The sequence below is a fragment of the Octopus bimaculoides genome, chromosome 8 (assembly GCF_001194135.2).
Source record: "Octopus bimaculoides isolate UCB-OBI-ISO-001 chromosome 8, ASM119413v2, whole genome shotgun sequence".
In the NCBI taxonomy this organism is placed as follows: domain Eukaryota; kingdom Metazoa; phylum Mollusca; class Cephalopoda; order Octopoda; family Octopodidae; genus Octopus; species Octopus bimaculoides.
This window is the reverse complement of record NC_068988.1, coordinates 81,027,752-81,048,721: the sequence shown is the minus strand read 5'-3', so window position 1 is coordinate 81,048,721 and position 20,970 is coordinate 81,027,752. Positions and strand designations below refer to the sequence as shown.

The window sequence follows — 20,970 nt, the reverse complement described above, 5'->3', positions numbered from 1 at the left end:
GAGAGAGAGAGAGAGAGAGAGAGAGAGAGAGAGAGAGAGAGAGATATTCTCTAGGTCATTCAATTTTTTTCAATTGATCAATGGACTGAATGAGTAAATCAATCAATAACAAACCTATGACTAGTGGAAACAGCTGTAAGTCAAATTTACTACAATAAAGGAATATGTAATGGCCATTATTCATACCTTGCCTCATATATATATCATCATCATCATGATTTAATGTCCACTTTCCATGCTGGCATGGGCTGAACAGTTTGACTGAGGACTGACAAGCCCAGGCTCCAATCTGATCTGGCAAGGTTTTTACAGCTGGATGCCCTTCCTAACGCCACCTACTCTGAGCGTGTAGTGGATGCTTTTTATATGCCACCGGCACGAGGGCCAGTCAAGTGGTACTGGCATCGACCACACTTGAATGGTGCTTCTTACATGCCACTAGCACAGGAACCAGACAGGTGGCACCGGCAACGACCACACTCGAATAGTGCTTTTTACATGCCACGGCATGGGAGCCAGTCAGGCAGCAGTGGCAACAACCACACTTGAATGGTGCTATTTACGTGCCACCAGCACAGAAGCCAGTCAGGCAGTACTGGCATCAGGCACAACAATGGTTTCACTTGACTCAACAGGTCTACTCAAGCACAATCTATTGCCCAATGGTTGAAGAGTACTCTTAAATGGGCCAGTTATGCGTAGGCCACGGTTATGGTCTCACTTGGCTAGTCGGGTCTTCTCAAGCACAGTATATCTCCAAAGGTTTTTTTACATGCCACGGCATTCTATTTCCATTTTATACAATTTCCATTTTACATGCCATGGCATTCTATTGCTCGTCATCGCCTCCATATATTGTATAATCAAGAAGTTCGCTTCCTAACTACATAGTTTCAGGTTCTCTACCATTATGTGGTACCTTGAGTCAACCAAGCTTGTCATATATATATATATATAGACACACACACACACACGTGTGTGTGTGTGTGTGTGTGTGCGTGTGTCCTTGTCATGACATCAAGTGAGGATTGTAGACAAGCATCACCACTACAGAAGCAGTATTGTACATTTCTAGTTTTTCATGGAAAACATGTCTGGCATTAGGAAAATATTTCCATGCTAGCATCAGGAAGGGTGTCTAGCCATAAAAAGTCTGCATCAAAGAATTCCATCTCACCCATGCAAGGATTGGAAAAGTAAATATCAAAAAAATTGTTGAAAATGATGATTAAACAAGGGAAAAATACACACATCTATTCATATCATCATCATCATTTAACGTCCATTTTCCATGCTAGCATGGGTTGGACGGTTCGACTGGGACCTGGGAAGCCAGGAGGCTGCACCAGGCTCCAGTCTGATCTGGCAGTGTTTCTACAGCTGGATGCCCTTCCTAATGCCAACCACTCCGTGAGTGTAGTGTGTGCTTTTTATGTGCCACCAGCACAGGGGCCAGAGGAGGCTGGCAATGGCCATGATTGGTTGGTGCTTTTCACATGCAGCTGGCAAGGGTATCACAACTACAATTTCCATTTGATTTTCATTTTGATGTTCATGTTGAATTGTTGGCTTTCCTCACTTCCCAGTTACCTACCCAAATAGTCTAACCAGACACACATTACAAGAGTTCACTCATACTAACAGTTATATACATAACATTTTCACAAAAATTAATAGGGTATAAAATCATTTGGAAAATGAATTCTCATCTCATAAATAGATATACAATCATGATGCACACACACACACACACACACACACACACACATATATATATATATATTAGTAACAAATATATGATAATCACCTATTCACCAAGCTATATGGTTACTCAGTCTACTAATAATAGCAACCAAATCTTCCTCAAATCACATCCACCTGCATCACAAGATACATTGGATAATAGGTTCATGGGTTCCCTGCATATATGAAACAGGCAAAATAGTCCCAGATTGGCCAGAATGTCTTTGATCATAAGTTTGTTCAATCAGGACTAGCCTTGGACTATTGATATGAAAAGAGAGTGAAGTCAGACACGATGTCCTCACCATCATCTTTTAATGTCCATTTTCTATGCTGGCATGGGTTGGATGGTTCGACCAAAGCTGGCAATCTGGAGAGCTGCACCAAACTCTAGTCTAATTTGGACTGGTTTCTATGGCTGAATGCCCTTCCTAATGCCAACCACTTTACAGTATGTGCTGGGTGCTTTTAACATGACACTGCACAAGCGCTTTAAGTGGCACCAGCACAAGTGCTTTTTATGTGGCGCTACCACAACTTTTGCAGGCCAATCCTCTTCATTGGTGAGGGCGGGGTGATCTTAACACTTCTGCTGTGGAGGACAGGTCTGGAGAACAGCAAGACGCCATGTATCTCAGTCTTTTGTCATTTCACCTGAAAGGTTCAGCATCCTGAAGTCATCCTGAGGTACTTCGCCCCATGTCTTTCTGAGTCTCCCTCTCTGTTGAGACTGAGAGATGTCCTATGGTGTAGTAATTCAACCAATGTGTAACAGAGTCAGTAGAGAACAAGAAATTTTTATTTATGTGTGTAGATTACTATCTATGTTAGATTACTATCTATGACAGTTTGATAAATATGCGAAGGGGACTAAATGTAGTCAAAATCATTTGAATTAACAGCTGCCCTAAGCATGGTCAAAGTGACTGAAGTATTAGAGATGAGTTAATACAATATATATAACATCATCATTTTACATGTTTTCCATGCTGGCAAGGGTTGGAGAGTTCAACAGGATCCAAATGATAAAAGAACTACCATATTTTGCTCCATATTTCAGATTTTACAGGATTTCTATAGCTGGATGTCAATCCTAACCTCAACCAAAGTGTACTGAGTGAATTTTTCATGGTACCATTTGTATAGAGTGTCATGCTATTGGCAAGAGTAAAGAACCCTGTCAAACCCTTGTACCATTGCTGCTTGATTCATTTTATCAAACACCTAAAGAGTGCACAGAGTGCTTGTTTTTTTTTTTTTTTGTGGCATCAGCACTGGTGGGGTTGTCTTGTAGCTCACACGGTGAAATCATGCCCCCCCCCCCATAACATTCACATATACACAAATCAACCTGATTAACAGTGAAACCCTTATGTTCCAAACTTAACAGCTGTTCCCATTAATGTTGGCAATGAAAAGTAGGTTCAGGAAATATTGTACAAATTCAGGAGTATAGATAAGTGGGTGTATATCATATTTAAGAAGGAAGACACTTAGCATGGAACAAAGGCATGAATTTATCCAAGTGGTAACAGTGGTGGACTAGGCTAGAAATGGCTAGATAAAATAATTAAGGTAATCAGAGTACATGATAAAATAATTAAGCTTAGGCTAGTAATCAACAAAACAAATGACAAATCATCTCCACATATGCAGTATAGCCAAGGCTGACAGATAAATAAAACAACTTCAATGAGACTCCTTTCACAATGAATAACAATGACTTCATTATCACAGCTGATGGTTATAAAGGACATGTTAGACAACACAAGGACTTCTCTGGTCAACATGAAGGATATGGTTATGGTATAAGGGATCAAGGCACCTGGAGTTCTATGACACAAATGACCTAACCAAGCAATCAAATGGACACAAGATAATCTTCATACTTATCAGAAAAAGAATAGGCAGATGATTGTGAATGTTAAGTCTTTGGTGAAGAATATACCATTCAACCTAGACTAGTGATGAGAGACTTTAGAACAAAAGCTAGACAGACACAAAAGACAGAAGGAGAATATGAAAGTTAAGAGTTACCAACTAACCCTGTATTCAGAGGTGGACTTATAATTGACATAAATGACAAAAAGGAGAAGATAAATTATAACTTATGGAAGGGAACTGAGAGTTCCTGTGAGACAATATATCTAGAATGATGCATCAGATTTGTGGCTGATATAAAACCCCAGCTAAACAGTCTCTCAAGCTTTTGTTCTAAAGTCCCTGATCACTAGCCTAGGTTGGATGGTATATTCTTCACCAAAGTGCAATATCAAATTGCTAAAAGGCAGAACAGATATACATAGCAAAGAGAGAAGCTGAAAGACTACAAAAGGTCCTCAGGGTGGTTTTTAACCGGGTGACAGATTAAATCTACCACCTAAGTAGACACAGTGGGATTTGAACTCGAAGCAAAGCATCATCCCATCCAATGTTCTCACAATCTTGCCAGTCAACTTTCCTAGAATGGTACTTTACTTACTGAATCCAGAAAGGTAAAACAAAGTTGATATCAGTAGCAATAGTACTCAGAGTGCACAATTGAAATAGTTCCTTCAATGCTCTGATGCTTTTGCCCATTTTCAGAGTCAGAACAGATGTCCTGCAATGACTGTTCTAGCTTTTTTTTATATTCTGACAGCAATGTCTATAACACAAGCTGTCTCCAAGAGGCTGTGCTGTGGGATGGAATCTGAAACCATTACAAAATGTTTCTAAACCATACCAACCTATTTAGCCCCATGTCAGCACTGATTCAACATATTTATGTTGAAAGATGTTCCAGCCACAATCATCCTTTTCTTTTACTATCTAATGTCACCTTCCTATTTTATGATGATGGTTTGTGATTTGAGAGAGATATGGCTGCTATCCTAAGTACATCAAGCAACAACACAGTGGGTGGCATTTCTAGGCCTTGATTAAACAAACCTATCATTATTTAAAGGCTTTCCAAACGAGACCATCCTGTCTTTTTAAAAGAATGTAGGTTTATACTGTACAACTTGTCTTTTCTTTAGTTAAAAGGGGCCTTATATTTAATTAAGACAGTAGGGAATGTTGATTGACTTTGATTGCTATTTCTAGCTGGTCCAAACATCTATATAGAAGTTCCTTCATTGGTTTGACACATTCTTGTATGTGTAGGTCTACATGTATGTAAATATATGTGTGTATTCACATAAGAATATAGTTGTGTATATAGCTTTGTATGTGTGCATGCAAATCGCCATGTATATATGTAACTAATTATGTATGTACAAATGAATGAATGCAGCTAAGTAAGGATGTGTAGTGATGTCAGTATGTGACAACCTACACTTTTAAAATTGCATGCGAGAAAGAGGGGTCCCCATCTTGTACGTAAAACGACAAGAAAAATATGAACTTGTGAGACTTTCATAAGTCATAACATATTTATTACTGGATGTAATGCGTTAACATATAAGAATGGTCTGAAAGAAAAGGGTTGTAACATATTACACGAACATACTTTGCAACCACGTCTCAAAGCAAATGAGGCGAATACGCACGCGTGCGATTGTGTGTGCGAGTGGCGTGGCTCAATGCGTATGCCTAGGAACCGACAGGCAAAAAGGTGCAAAATTAGAATTGCATTCACTTTATATAAGGGAAGAACCAGAAGTCCCTGACTTCCACGTCATCCAGAAGTTAACTGAAAACTTCTAAAATAGCCGAGAATTTTCAAGGTCGAGGGAGATTACTCTTGTTAGATCCCTTTTTCGTTTTGCTTTCCTGCTTGACCACCAGGGGTCACTATAGATGTTTATATATATCATACATATCAGATTCAGTGTGAAAATGAAATCAGATGCGGCATGAAAAATTACATCAATATACCAAATTTGAAAATTTTGACTTAATTTTAAAATTTCAAAAACTGTGACTGCAACAGAAAAGACCCCCAAACATGCATATGGAAGTAGGTAAAGGTATGGAGATTCAGTGATGTACATCACTGGGAATTCACACAGACAATTTTTCTTTGTCATACAAAGACTGATGAATTTCACTTCAAGAGCAAAAGTAATGTAATGAAAATGGGTTTGAGAATTTAGAGACATCAGTTCCTTTAACTCACATCCAAATTTTGAACAATTAAGAATTATTTATTGTCACCATCATAAATAATCACTATAACTGCCTGCTTGCAGGAAAGCTGTGTGGAACCCATTAGAGAGTGTACCAGTAATCCAAAGGTTCGACCTCACATATCGCATCACATTGATTCAACCTAAGAATTAAGAGCATACCTGCCTGTGAAATATTCAGCCACTCTGCTACATAAATTAGAAGGTAATTCAGTTGATCAAACAACTGCATTAGTGAAACCAGCAGAGGATCCATTTGCAAACAGTGAATCTTAAAGGATAAGCCAAGTTATTGCATTTAGTGTTTTCTCTAACATCATTCCAAATGAAAATTTATCATGAGCTTTGTTGGTCGTTCTAAAAATCTTACAGCTGTGATAATAATTTTAAAATTAAGTACAAGGCCAGAAATTTAAGATTAGAGGAACAGATGATATCAACCTCCAGTATGTAACTCATACTTCATTAACTTCAGTGGGATTTGAACTCAGAATGTAAAGAGCAGGATGCCATACCTTAATCATAATAGCTAGTACTATCTTCAGTTGGTACATTTTGTTTAATAAAAACTGGGTTGTTACCCGTCATTATGCTGCCAGAAAAAATATTTGTTAATCATGCACACACCTTCACAAATTATTCAAATAATGTTTAGATTGACTTTCTCAGTGAAGACTAATAACAGTTTGAACACTGAAGAACAATAACATTTATTTAACATACTTTTTTTCATATTCTACACAATAAGCATATCAATTGAACAATATCTCACATTACATACTCTGGCTAGCCATGTGTAACAATAATTCAGCCATTATTACTGAAATTATATACAATGTACCTTGTATGGTACGGCCAGTTAATAGTAGACGGTTATACAGTGAAAGTCTTATTGGTCTCTATGGTGACAACACTACCTGTTTATATCTTTCACACACACGTATCCTCTCCCTCACTGTATTTGTCACTCAACAACAACAACCTGTAAATAATGGCATGGTGCTTTGAGTAATTCCAAGTATTTTATTCTCTCGGCATGTGTGTTTGTTTTGAGTGATTAGTTTTTCTGTATTTTTTTCTTTTACTCAAGGTAAACTGAAGATTTAACCCAAAATCTTGCAACAAAGTGGACTCCACTAAATGAATCCAAAGTACCAAAAGTGGGTGTAAAATCAGGCAATGGATTATGTCTACCACCCATGGGAAGATTTGAACTCAGAACAAAAGAGCTGAAACAATAGTCCAACATTCTAGTTCCACCAATCCTCTACCCTGGGTTGGTCCTTTTTTTTTTCTTATCAATTCCAAAATGATGAAAGCAAAGCTGACCTCAGTGAAATCTAAACTCAGAGCACTGAGATTTAGAATAAAAACAGGAAAGCATTCTACCCAATACTCTACTTACTGCCAATTAAATTGACCACCTACGAAAGGTGCAAACATTATTTGCTTGGAAGTTGACAAGAAACAGCAATGACGTTGTCCTCAAATCACATCCCATACTGTTTTAAAACCAGTTAGTTGCTGCAACAAGTACCTACTCTCACTATTCTAGTTATTCCATGAACAAATACCTACACACATAACTACAGTCACATCTCAAAACTAATGACTGACCAAATTCAATACATAAGTCTTCAAAAATAGTTTAACACTGACACAGCTTTTCTCGATAGTTTTAACATATTACAAGTTAGTGATACTGATATTTCAATAGGAATATTAAAATATATACTTACTTTTAGTACGTTTTGTCATAGGTTTTTCAGTAATGAATTCATCAGATGGAATGGCAGTTGTATCATGTAGTGTCATAGAAGATACTGGAGTGCAAACATAGACAAGAAAAGCAAGCACAACAAATGCCTTCATTCTCCAACCAACTTTATCCCAGATACGAATTTCGCTGTACATTTTTAATTGGCAATGTTTCAACTAATGGCAACACTTGAGAGATTAACCAAATTGCTAATGAAGAGAAACAAGCCCAACATTCAGCTTGACAAATCTGAAAAATAAAACCAAAAATAAAATTTAATAAACATGCACCAAAGTATCTTAAGAATTATATATTTTAACCCTTTTGTTGCTATATTTCTGTTGAAATTACACAACCTTTGTTACAATTTATTTTGATAATAATGAATTTAGTAAAGTAACTTTTTTTCTTATTAAGGTTGTGTTTGGGACATTACATGAAATTTTGGTGGAAAATATTAATTTACATCACTTTAAACAGAAAGTTTCTATCGTAGAATCAGGAGCATTTACAAGCAGATTGGTATCAAAAGGGCTAATGATCATAAAATCTTATGCGGCAATGAACAACAAAATTAACTTGAATATAAATTTAGATACAACATGAGACAGTTGAATACACACAAAAACCTTTCTGCTATTTTATACAGGCCTAATGGTAGTAGTGGAAGAGAAACAACATGTGCTGGATTAAATGCTCATCCTGCTGAATTTTAAATTAAAACCATACCAATGTCAACTTTAGCATTCTTCCCTTGGTGATCAGTGTCAGGTACTAATGGTCAATTTATTTAACTACATTCCTTACCAACAAACTTGTGACTTTGTGCTTATGTAAGAAATCAAAATTGTACAGCTCTGTTACAGTTCTATAGAACAGGAATTAAACTCTAGTAGAGAGAAGCGGAAACCAATTTTGATTCATGTTTCAACCAATACATTTTATGAACATTAAAATCCTTAAGGCACAAATGTTACAACTTTTCATTTATCTTCATGTAATAATATAAAACTTCATGATTAATTTAAAAATAGCATTATAATAGAAGTCCTTCAATCACATCACAAATATACTAACACACAAAAACTATTTTAACCCTTTAGCTTTCAGATTATCCTGTCGAAAGTAATGTTTATTTATTTACATTGTCTTCAGTTAACCCAGCAATATCCTCATAGCTTTGAGATTTCGACAATGTGATTGCTTATTTTTAGAATAACATTGTAAGGTAGTTGTGAGAGGCCAGATCTGGCTAGTTTGAACATAAAACAAGTGGAATATTTGGGCTTGATATGGTTGGTTTAAATGCTAAAGGGTTGTTTTGAGATGTGTAACATTTTTTCCTTCTCTTTGGGTGTTTTTAATTAAATCTGTTCTGTTGCAAGAATTCAGATCCCGTGCTCTGGTCTAAAGATAATTTCCTCCTACTAGTCTCTGAAGCCAGAAAACAGTCTTAGGCACTGCCCTTCCTCCTCTGGCTAAACTAAGAAAAACTTTTGATGTTAATATTGAAAATTCCAAATTCATATCAATCCAAAGGGCCAATGTTATACGAAGAAAAGACTGGGTGTTGTGATTAGTATGATGGAGGTCCTAAGAAGATCCCTACCACCAGCACCAACACTAACCACATGATGAGAGAAGGTGACAAAAGAGTAAAGGCCACTGTAGTAGCAACAGAAAAGACAAAGAGGAAGCAACACACTTGTGGATTATAGATTGGAGTGTGTGAGTGATTTCTCTGGACATGATCTAAGATGCATGTGTGAGTGTGCAGCAGCAGAAATACTCTTCCAACTGGTAATCCATCAAAAAGCTCACTTGCGCTTTTTTGGTGGGTTACCAGTTGTTGGGGACTTAAGTGTTTTGCAGCTTTGAAGGAAAGATCCCTCACTGAGATACAGTTTTAGTATGTCATTGATGTGTACTTGCCAGGGAAGATCCTCAGTGATGGCCTAGCATCATATATATGTTAGAATGAAGTCATTTTACACTACACATTTCTTACAGGTATTATAGAATTATTTAAGTTTTTTGATAAAGTAAATTTTCTATCAGAGCTCTATTTCTTCAGCTAACAAGAATGGGATTCTCTCTGAATGAAGGATAAAATGTATGATAACCAAATGAATGGTAGAGCTGCATGGCAGTGAAACATAAGACACTGAATGCAAAGGAGGTGCAAAGGTTGGAAAGAAAAAATAAGTGTGATATGCTGGATGTGTAATGTAAATGTCCATGAATGATGGAACAGAGAAAAACTAGTGATAAAAGTAATCAATGATAGTAAGGGCAACGGGTATGCTGGTATGGGCATATAATACATGTGGATAATGATAGGTGGATGAATAAGTGCCTAGAGATTCATGGAGAAGGATCCAGTGGAAGAGGGAGATCAAAGCAGATATGGGTAGAAGTGATGAGGGATGATCTCAGGAAACTGAAAAAGATGACCAAGGAATGCAACAAGTGATGGGATGCTGTGTTGGGAAGGACTCATCTGACCAATGCAAAAGCAAGGAAAAAGAAAAGGTAAAAACAAAGATGAGGAAGGAAATTTTCAATCAAGTATTTCTCTATAAAAGTTAAATACAAAAGAAAATTAAATACATAGGCGCAGGAGTGGCTGTGTGGTAAGTAGCTTGCTTACCAACCACATGGTTTCGGGTTCAGTCCCACTGCGTGGCACCTTGGGCAAGTGTCTTCTACTATAGCCTCAGGCCGACCAAAGCCTTGTGAGCGGATTTGGTAGACGGAAACTGAAAGAAGCCCGTCGTATATATGTCTATATATGTATGTATGTATGTATGTGTATATGTTTGTGTGTCTGTGTTTATCCCCCCAGCATCGCTTGACAACCGATACTGGTGTGTTTACGTCCCCGTAACTTAGCAGTTCGGCAAAAGAGACCGATAGAATAAATACTATGCTTCCAAAGAATCAGTCCTGAGGTCGATTTGCTCGACTAAAGGCGGTGCTCCAGCATGGCTACAGTCAAATGACTGAAACAAGTAAAAGAGTAAAAGAGAGAGTATGTAACATATTTAGTTACTAATGTAAAACAGAGATTCATGATAGAAATTTGAGAAATTCAATAAAATATAATCAGGAGTTCTTTGTTTAACATCCAAATTAAAGCAATAAATCCTCATCATGCAGCTCACAAGACTGGAAACCCCAAGAATGGGGAAGGGGCACAAAATTTATTTTTTAAAACTCCAATAAAATATGTTTAAAATAACCACTTACCTTTGTGATTTAAAATATAGCCATTGTAAGTTATAAAACCAGTCATATTGCTATGATGATGACACTAAAACTAAAGTACCTTTTTACAGCTGCTGAAAAGAATAACAACGCTAGGAAACCTATGACCAATCTTCAGAATCAAGGAAATACTATCTGCTGTAGTCTATGCATCTACTTATCTGCTTCAGTGGTGGAATCCAGGTGGTAAGCTTTCTATTGGCTATTAACTAACATATGATGTACTTATAATTACAGCTACCAATCAGAGTTGGCAGAAAGTAGTTCAAACCAGTTCCAAGCTGTGTGTGTGTGTGTGTGTGTGTGTGCATGCATGTGTGTATATGAACTGTCAGCCAAAAGAAACAGCCTTATTTCTTAATTATGCATTTTAACTATTCTGGGAAATACAATTAAAAGGGAAAAATAGTAGATAAAAGAAAAAAATTCTTAAATTGCATTTTTAAAAATCCAATTTATCTTTGTTGTTGAAAACCATAAAATCAGTATTTTTACAGAAACAAACTGATGACACGTGGATAGTGATATTCTTTTGGTAGAATTACTATTAAAAAAAGTGTAGGAATGGAATGCAGAATATGCATGGCTCTGGAGTACACAGACATAAATACCCAAACTAATTTTTGGATAATGATTTACAATTGTATAGGGTAATAAGCAGGGAGATATGTCAGAGTAGCAGGATAAAATGTTCTACAGTATTTTTAGTTTCAGCCAACTATATTCTGAATTCAACTCTCACCACAGTCATCTTTGTTCATTGATGATATAATAATGTATCCTCACAATAGTACAGTGGTATCAACTATGTTATTATAGCCTATCAACAGTACAGTAGCATTTACTATGTTATATATCCTTTGTCTAAAGAAAATGATATATTTTCAGAAGTTGAAAGTGAAAGCAAATTACTTAAGCATAAATTTATACTTCAGTATAAATTTACATATAAATAAAAAAAAAACTGATAAATAATTATAAAAAAGGAAAAATGCTATGAATACATAAACAGGAGAGTTTGGGCATTTGGTGCAGATGAAGGGAGGAGGTTAATTTCTGTTTTTTAAGCAGAAAAAATAAATAATTAAATAAAAAGAGAGAAAAGAATACGAAATAAACAAGGTAGGATTGGTTAGCATTCCAATTCAGTAGTTTGAAATAGAAACAAGGACAAAAATAAACAACATGAGTCAAAGAAAGAACATTGACATGATCACTCAAAACTGCTAAAAAAAACAGCAAATTAGTAGAGTTCAAACAAGACAGAATTAATTACATAGTCTGGAATATAACACATCTTAAAAGAAGATGAGATGGTCATAGCCAGAATGATTTGATCATAACTCTGCTCAATCAGCATCATATTCATCTGTATGTTTACTGCATAAGACATTGTGTATTTATTCGTAACCAGCACTGAACTTGCACGATAGAAAATACAATAATGGGTTCAATTTTAGGGGAAAGGGATCATTCAGTCACACTAACCCCCAGTGCTCAACTGGGGGTTATTTTATCAACCCTGAAAGGATAAAAGGTAAAGCTAACTTCAGTGGTACATGAACTTGAAACATAAAGAGCTGGAAGAAACGCCACTATGAATTCTGTTCAATAAGCTAATGAGTCTGCCAGCTCATTGCCTTAATAATAGCTTAAACTTGAGCACAAGGCCGGCAATATTAGGGACAGTGAGTTCATCAATTACATTAAACTCAGTACTTCACTGATACTTTATTCTCTCAACCCCGAATAAATGAAAAGCAAAGTTGTCCTTGACAGGATTTGAATTCAGTATTCAAATCTTGATTGTAGGCTGATGCTGCTCGTAGAGCCAACCAGTTTACAGAGTGTACTGGGTGCATTTTTTTTTCATGGTACCTTACGTTGGGTAAGTATCTTTCACAACAACTTCAGGCTAACCATAACTGAGTAAAATTTGTAAACAGAAAGTGGAAAACAAAACCTGTTGTCTTTGTAAACGAGTGCACACACACACACACACACACGTAAATGTGAGTGTGCATATGAATGTTTACATTGTGTGACAAGCAAAAGTGGTGATTGCACTCACACACCCACAGTGGACAGTACATCTTGTAGCTCAAGAACTTTCAACTTGTGATGACAAGTGGAATAAAAAGAAAACTTTCTTACTGTACAACAAAAGCTGACTACAGGCATTAAAAGAATATCATGTGTGTTATGTTCCAAAACCCTCCACAATAGGTGAAAATTCATGAAGTAGAAACAGTACTGTATATTTTCAAAAATTAATTTTATAATTTGTATATATTTATTTTATTGTAAATGCAAGACACCATATGGCGAGGGATTACTATATATCATCATCACTTAACATCTATTTGATATGTTAGCATGGGTTGAACAGTCTGACAGGAGCTGGCAAGCCAAAGGACTGTCTGTTTTGGCATGGGTTTTATAACTGGATGCCAACCACCTTAGAATGGACTGGGTGTTTTTTACATGGCACCAGCAGGGTCACCAAATAACTCACACACACACACACACACATAAATACACAGACATGCAGGAAGTAAATAGACACCTTTAATTTTCAAAATCTTATTTCATACGCAAAGCAAATAATTGAAATGTAATTGTTAGGTAGGATTACATACTTAAGAATTTAGTTGACATTCTTTTTGCAGTTTTTAATTCAGAAACTCTTTTTGGCATTAAAGTGATAAGCTTTGTGATTGTCTCTTGAAAACAAAAGGTGTCTATTTACTTCTTGCATGTCTGTGTATATATAATAATAACAGTATTATCATTATTATAGATACTATATTATTTTATGCCTATTCCCATGCTGGATGGGTTCCCTATACAAGTCAATCTTATTTGGAGTGACATGTTACACGTGTTAGCGATTACAACTCACTTGAAGGATCCATTCTTGACTGAATTTCTATAGCTAGATACAATTCCCAAATCCAATGATTTTACAGAGAATACTGCATGCTTATCATCAGAACAGAAGCTTTATAGAGCCTGTTTTGTCCTTACAATGATCAAAGGTCCTTTTATCTGAAAATGTCTTTGTTTACTAATCAGAGAGGTTGCCATATTACCTACAAGACTATAGAGATCTCCCAAACTTTTTCTGTCCATTCAAAGTAACATAATTGAGAGGGTTAATAGATAAGAGAAAGGTAAAAGAGAGAAAACAGGGTGATAGAGGAGGTAGTAATGGAAGACAATCTGTGATAGGCAACCACATGTTGCTTATTGGTAAGGAGGTTGATTACAGGAACAGAGTGGTGACAAGTATATGATACATGATATATGAGAGAGAGACAGAGACAGAATGATGGAATTTAAGTGAAATTATTATACATACTCATTTATTTGTATGCCAACTTCTCAACTCAAGCAGGGCTTGAACAAACACTTATTTGGGGCATTGTTTTATAACCAGATGCTCTTCATTTATATTTCACTTGCCTTCACATGAAGCAGAGTCACAGTATGTATTGTTTACAAGAGTCATAAACATGACCACCAATTTTTGCTCAAACTGTCATGCAAAGACAAACAATGCAAGCACAAACACTCACAGGACAGGTTTCTAGGCAGTATCAGTCTACCAATTCTACCCACAAAATGTCATGTCCACAGCTGGTTATTATATATATATATGTGCTGGTGCTACATAAAAAGCACTCATGCTGGTTTCACATTAGAAGCACTGGTGTTGGTATCATTAAAAACACCTAGTACACTGTAGAGTGGTTGGCCTTAGGAAGGGCATCCAACTGCAGAAACCATGCCAAAACAGACAATAGAGCCTGGTGTGGCCCCTGGTTTACCAACTCCAGTCAAACCATTTAACCCATGCCAACATGGAAAACAGACAATAAATGATGGAGATGAGAAGTGTGTGTGTGTGTGTGTGAATGATACAAAATTTTTTAACTACAATTTGCTTTTATATGTTTGTAATCTCTTATTCTGTTGTAAATATGTTTTAGTAACAACAGTAAATCTTTTCCTCATTACAAAAACCAACTTCTAATCTCAATATCTTTTTCACCTATATCCTAATTGCTTCATTATTTGCATCACATTCAAAATAGTATATTACAATGATCCTAGTTCCACACCACCAATTAGCTAATTAATTAGGTTTCCACTAATTTTAAGCTAAATTTCTATGACAGTAATATCTTTTAGACATAATCTGAGGCAGCTAAATGGGTAACAAAGAAGAGAGGCTATTAGGTTCTGTATGCCTCAATCCCGTAATTTAGTACTACGTAATTATTATTGTACAGTAATCTATGTTGCAGCTGCACAAACACCATGAAATAATAACATAAAACATTTGCAGGAAATCATCCATGGACAAGCAACACAGAAGTATTCACTTGCAAATAAAACTCAAGATAATTGCAAAAGATCAAAAGATACTTTCATGTAACATATGGCCTCCAGGAAACTCTCAGTCCTCACTAACTGCAGTCACAATGTCTGATCTGTTGCCAAAAGGATTTTAGCTTAACCTTACTAAGTCCTCTCAGCTGGTCTTCTTTAAACCGGATACATCTACAGACAGCTATTAGGTTCTGTATGCCTCAATCCCGTAATTTAGTACTACGTAATTATTATTGTACAGTAATCTATGTTGCAGCTGCACAAACACCATGAAATAATAACATAAAACATTTGCAGGAAATCATCCATGGACAAGCAACACAAGTATTCACTGTCATATGTCTGTTTTCCTTCCAATGACACCTTGCATTTGAATACACAAACTTCTCCAGGGCTCTAACTCATACATGTATGCAGCTGTCAAATGTAACTTCAGTACTAAAACTAAACCAAATAGTGTACCTGCTGTTTCTTTCAAATATTGTAATGCCAGTGTTACATCATCCTTAGCTCTCTATGAAAGAAGGCAACCTTTTCAACCCTATTAGCTGTAGGCCTACTTCTACTTTCAGCATCTCACTGCTCTAAAACAAGCTTCTATGAACAGTGTATGTGTTGATACATTCTCTCTCCCATGTAAATGACACAATCCTCATTCCTTGTTGCATTCCACAGATCTGCCTCATTTACACACAACCTCAATACTTGCTACAGAGAATCTATATAAACAGGAACAAAGATAACCCAGTTGTTTTCACTACAATAAAACTGTACATCTCTCAAGAAAAGAAATCCACAACTGAGCTAAAGAGAGAACAGTTATGTTTTCACACAACTTGCAGACCCCTATTAGATACTTATACCAACCATTTCCCCCACAAACTCTCTACAAATTGTGCTTAACACTTAAATATTGTAATTTTTTTTTCAAGTGTCAAACAACAAACCCAGATTTCTGAATGTTTTATTGTTTGGGGAAGTTGAGAACCACTGGAAAAATTTGATGGACAGAAAAGGATAAAGTTTAACCCAGTTAAAAAGAAATGATGTTTAACGCAGAGTATTAAACATAGCTGAGTCATTAACTAACCTCAATGATTTGTGTAACTTCACCCAGTTTGCACTTACTTGAAAGGACTGTAGCTGCCTTTAGCTCCTTATTGGAGAAAAATTCTAAGTTGATGTCATTAGAAAGAAACTGAACCTCCAAATAATTAATAAACTGATAATTACATATACATCAATACTAAAAACTGAGGGTGCTTTGTGGACAAACGACCCAATAGCCCTGTTGTTTGGATGAAAATACATTGTGGGAAAATGAATAATGAAAGCCTCACAGAAGTGGATAAAAAATGAAGTAAATGTTTTGTTTTGAATTAACTACATTATAATTACATGAAGCTATGCTCATCAGAATGGAAGTTATGATAATACTAATGACTAATTTAAATGCTGACTGTGTAAATATTTTGTTTTTGTTTTTCCATAAAGAATATGTTATGAAAATGCATGACAAAGTGGATGGGGAAAGTGAAGAATGTTGCCAGTGAGTAACTGATAAGTGACATTGCAAATAAGACACAAAAAGACTGGTGACCTATGGGAGTGGAGAGAGCAAAAATGAGGGCATGAGAGAGAGAGAGATTAATCAGCTGACCCTTTTAACACAATAGTATGGAAATTGGCCTTTAATTATAGTGATGCAGATCATCATCATTTAATGTCTGCTCTCCATGCTGGCATGGGTTGAATTTGACAGAAGCTAGGTAGGCGGAAAACTGCACCAGGCTTCAGTGGCTGTTTTGGCATGATTTTTTTGGTTGGATGCCCTTCCTAGCACCAACCACTGACAGAGTGAACTGAGTGCACTTTATATACTTTATACACAATTTTATAAACTTAATAGAGAGCACTCATAAAATAAATATTTACTCTTATTTTTCCCATAAACAAAATAAATATATCCTGTATATGTGACACAACCTTTAGTTTTCCATATAAATAAGCGGAAGTGCACTCATACACATGTGTTAAGTGATAGGTGATATAAAAAACTTAATTCAATTAAAAAAATACACTTTTCACTGTCCAATCTCTCTCTCTCTACCCCCGTTCTCTCTGCCTTTCTTTAACCTCACCATCAGAACATCACCCCTCTGCTAAAATTATATTTCTAACTTTACTCCTCTACCTTCAACTAACTTTTGTTAAACACGTAATAAATATTACGTTCCCCCTACCTCATATTATGGACACTTCTCTCTTTCACTTTCTGTCTCACTCTTTGCCTGATCCTCTTTTTCTCTTTCCTTTTTTTCTCTTCTCTTTCCCTTCAACTAATCACATGAAAGTGTTACAATTACATTCGCTCTACCTCACATCATGGCTGCTTCTATCTCCCTCTTTTTCTCTAACCACATGAAAGCATTACTGACGGACTAAGTATTACAACGAGAAGCAGAATTATTATAAGATGTTCCACATCTTCCACAGATGTTATTAGCAGGAAATGTGGCACAAATGAATCCCAAAACCTAATCTTAGGTGATGATGCCATATTTCTAAACGTTAAAACTGGTAAGTAAGAAAATACAATAGAGAAAAATAAAATGTTAGTATTTAGCAAATAATTTTAAAGTACAAAACCTAACAAACTAGAATTCTATAAAAAATATATTTCTAAATCTTGCTCTAATTTTCAACAAAGCAAAATATTAGAAATTCTTTTACCCTTATGAATAACATTTACATTGACATATTTGTGTTATAACTATCTCATACATTTAAATGTCATCAGCAGTCCCATAACCCAACTATTACTAATACCTGTGGGAAAAGTAAAAACATTACAACTGCTATTTCTCTAAACACATTAACCCTTCTGTTACCACATTTCTGATGAAATACACAGCCTTAGCTTCAATTAATTCTGAAAATAAAGAATTCCATGAAATAACAGCCATTTCTAAATTGGTATTTGGAATATAAATTAGCTTGAAATTTTTATGAAACTTGATAATTTAAAATCAAAGCAGTTGTCAGAGAACCAAGAGCAGTCTTAGGCAAGTTGGTAACAAAAGGGTTACAAGTAATTTCTTATAGAGAAGGCAGCAAGAAACCACTTAAGCATATTGTACAGACTAGATATGATTGTCATCGTTTAACATAAGCATATATGCCCTGGGAAAATATATCATTTCATTTTTCTTTTCAGTTATGTTATCTTGAAGTATCGTTGTGACTTCAGCTTCATAGAAAACAGAGTTTATCTCACACTCCTGGTTCACACTACATACAATCAAGGAGAATCATAGAGAAATCCATGCCATATATAAATGAATCTAAGAAATGCAGCTTATGCATAACTGAAAGATCACATATTCTTTTTAGATCCAAGAATTCTGCTGCACTAAATTCCAGATCTGAAATTTTCAGCAAATGCAAGCATATGGACAAATCTATTTTCACAAACTGAAGGGTACCATCCACTCCAGATTGAGCAACTGACTCACTTGGATCCCTTTCTGCTGAATTATTCAACAACAATTAGTCTAATTTATAACTCCTACAGTCAAAAGGAATGTATCCAATTTCATTTCTTTCCTTCCTTTTTCTGCTTTTATTACCCTTTTGTCTTCCCATTCAACTTTTTGTATCAGCCTTCTCATTTTTTTTTTCTCATGGTTTCTCATGCCCCCGTGTCCTGATTTTCAAATAGAACAAGCCATTTGCACAGAGGCTGAAGATTGCTTGGAGACCCATGGCACATTACAAAACCTGCATAACCACATTTTTTGTTGATCTTACCTTAATGGAACAGTAAACTCATCTTCATTTAGTGTCTTTTTTGCATACTGACATAGGTTTGACAGTTTGCCTGGAATTGGTAAACCAAAGAGCTGAACCAGGCACTAGTCTGGTTTGGCTTTGTTTTTAATTGGTGGATACCCTTTCTAATACCAACCAATCCATAAAGTGTACTGGGTGCCTTGCACATGTCACCAGCACTGGCCAAGACTACAATTTCACTTCACTTGACAGGTCTTCTCAAGCACAGCAAATCACCAAGTCTCAGCATCCAAAGATGATATTTCACCACCTCATCCCACATCTTCATGGGTCTACTTCTTCCACATGTTCCCTCCACACTTAGAAGTCAGCACTCCTTTATACAGCAGTCTTCGTCCATACACATCACAAGGTCATACCAGCATAGTCTTCTCTCTTGCACACCATATCTGATGCCTCTTATACCCAGTTTTTCTCTCTTAAGATACCTACACCGTCACACATGCACACTGACATTGCACATCCAGCAGAGTATACTAGCTTCATTTCTTTCAAGCCTTCACATGTCCTCTGCAGTCACAACCCATGTTTCACTGCCATGTAGCACTGCTGTTTGCACACAGGCATCATACAATCTGCCTTTCACTCTAAGAGAGAGGCCCTTTGTTACCAACAAAGGTAGAAACTCTCTGAACTTTTCCCAGCCCATTCTTATTCAAGCAGCTATGCTCTCTGAGCATCCTCCTCCACTGCTGACGGAAGGTAACAGAAGCTATCTACTACTTCTAAGCATCACCCCAGGTAGTTGGCTATAATGCTGCTATACCAGCCATTGTTATGACTACCTAGTGAACGACCTGATTAAGTATACAGGTGACTAGACCATATCCACCCCACCAGGTATTTTAAGCATCTCAGCAGTAATTTCTGATGGACCAGGGGCTTTCCCTGTCTTCATATCCTTAATTGCTTTATCTACCAAGCTACTGTCTATTCAGATAGCAGGTCCACCTGTTGGATCCACAATAGGCAGACTTTCCTTCTCTCGTGTGTTCTCAACATTAAACAGCCTTTCATAGTAGCACACACTTCCAAGCCTCTTTCTTTGCAGAGTCACTAATGGCAAGTGAACCATCATCCATGCAAACTACAACATCAGAATTTTCCCTGACATACTGTCTTGCAAACCAAAACACCTCAAGCCGCTAATCCTCATGCCACAGAACACTGACAAATTTCTTCCTTTCTGCTTCTTCTCTGGCTAAGTATACCTACCTCCTAACTTTCCTTCTAGCTACCTAATATAGTCCTTTGCAAATGCCACCCTTCCAGGCTTGTTTCTTTACTTTAATGGCCTGGTCTACTACACTATTCCACCACCATGTCACCCAATGTCTGGTTGGGGCTTGGCACCAGCCAGAAATTTGTTCAGTGATTCTCAACATGTTTCATAGGAATTTCCAGTTGTTCTCTATATTATATGTCTGTATATGTATGTAATAAACTGCTTAAATAAAACTATCAATTTTATCAGTTCTAAAAAATTTCTGCTGACACTAATAACTTTATATTTTCCTAATCATCATCATCATCGTTTAACATCTGCTTTCCATGCTAGCATGGGCTGGACGATTTGACTGAGGACTGACAAGCCAGAAGGCTGCACCAGGCTCCAATCTGATCTGGCAGAGTTTCTACAGCTGGATGCCCTTCCTAACGCCAACCACTCCAAGAGTGTAGTGGGTGCTTTTACGTGCCACCGGCACGAGGGCCAGTCACACGGTACTGGCAATGACCACGCTCAAAAAGGTGTTTTTTATGTGCCACCTGCACGGGAGCCAGTCCAGCGGCACTGGCAACGACCTCGCTCAAATGATTTTACATGCCACCAATACAAGTGCT

At 36.5% G+C, this 20,970-nt stretch overlaps 1 protein-coding gene across 2 annotated transcripts in view; it reads right to left on the bottom strand.

Moving 5' to 3' along the window:
- LOC106872430 (uncharacterized) overlaps positions 1 to 20,970 on the bottom strand; it is a 31,607-nt gene that overhangs the window by 5,019 nt on the left and 5,618 nt on the right. The window contains exons 1-2 of one of the 2 annotated variants that reach the window (XM_014919430.2): positions 10,864 to 11,310; positions 7,595 to 7,863 (exon numbers count right to left, since the gene is read on the bottom strand). In XM_014919430.2, coding sequence (XP_014774916.1) covers positions 7,595 to 7,769 — 175 coding nt within the window. In that variant the 5' untranslated portion in view covers positions 7,770 to 7,863; positions 10,864 to 11,310. Of the gene's footprint in view, positions 1 to 7,594; positions 7,864 to 10,863; positions 11,311 to 20,970 lie in introns of those variants that run through there. The other variant, XM_014919429.2, reaches the window with a different exon arrangement.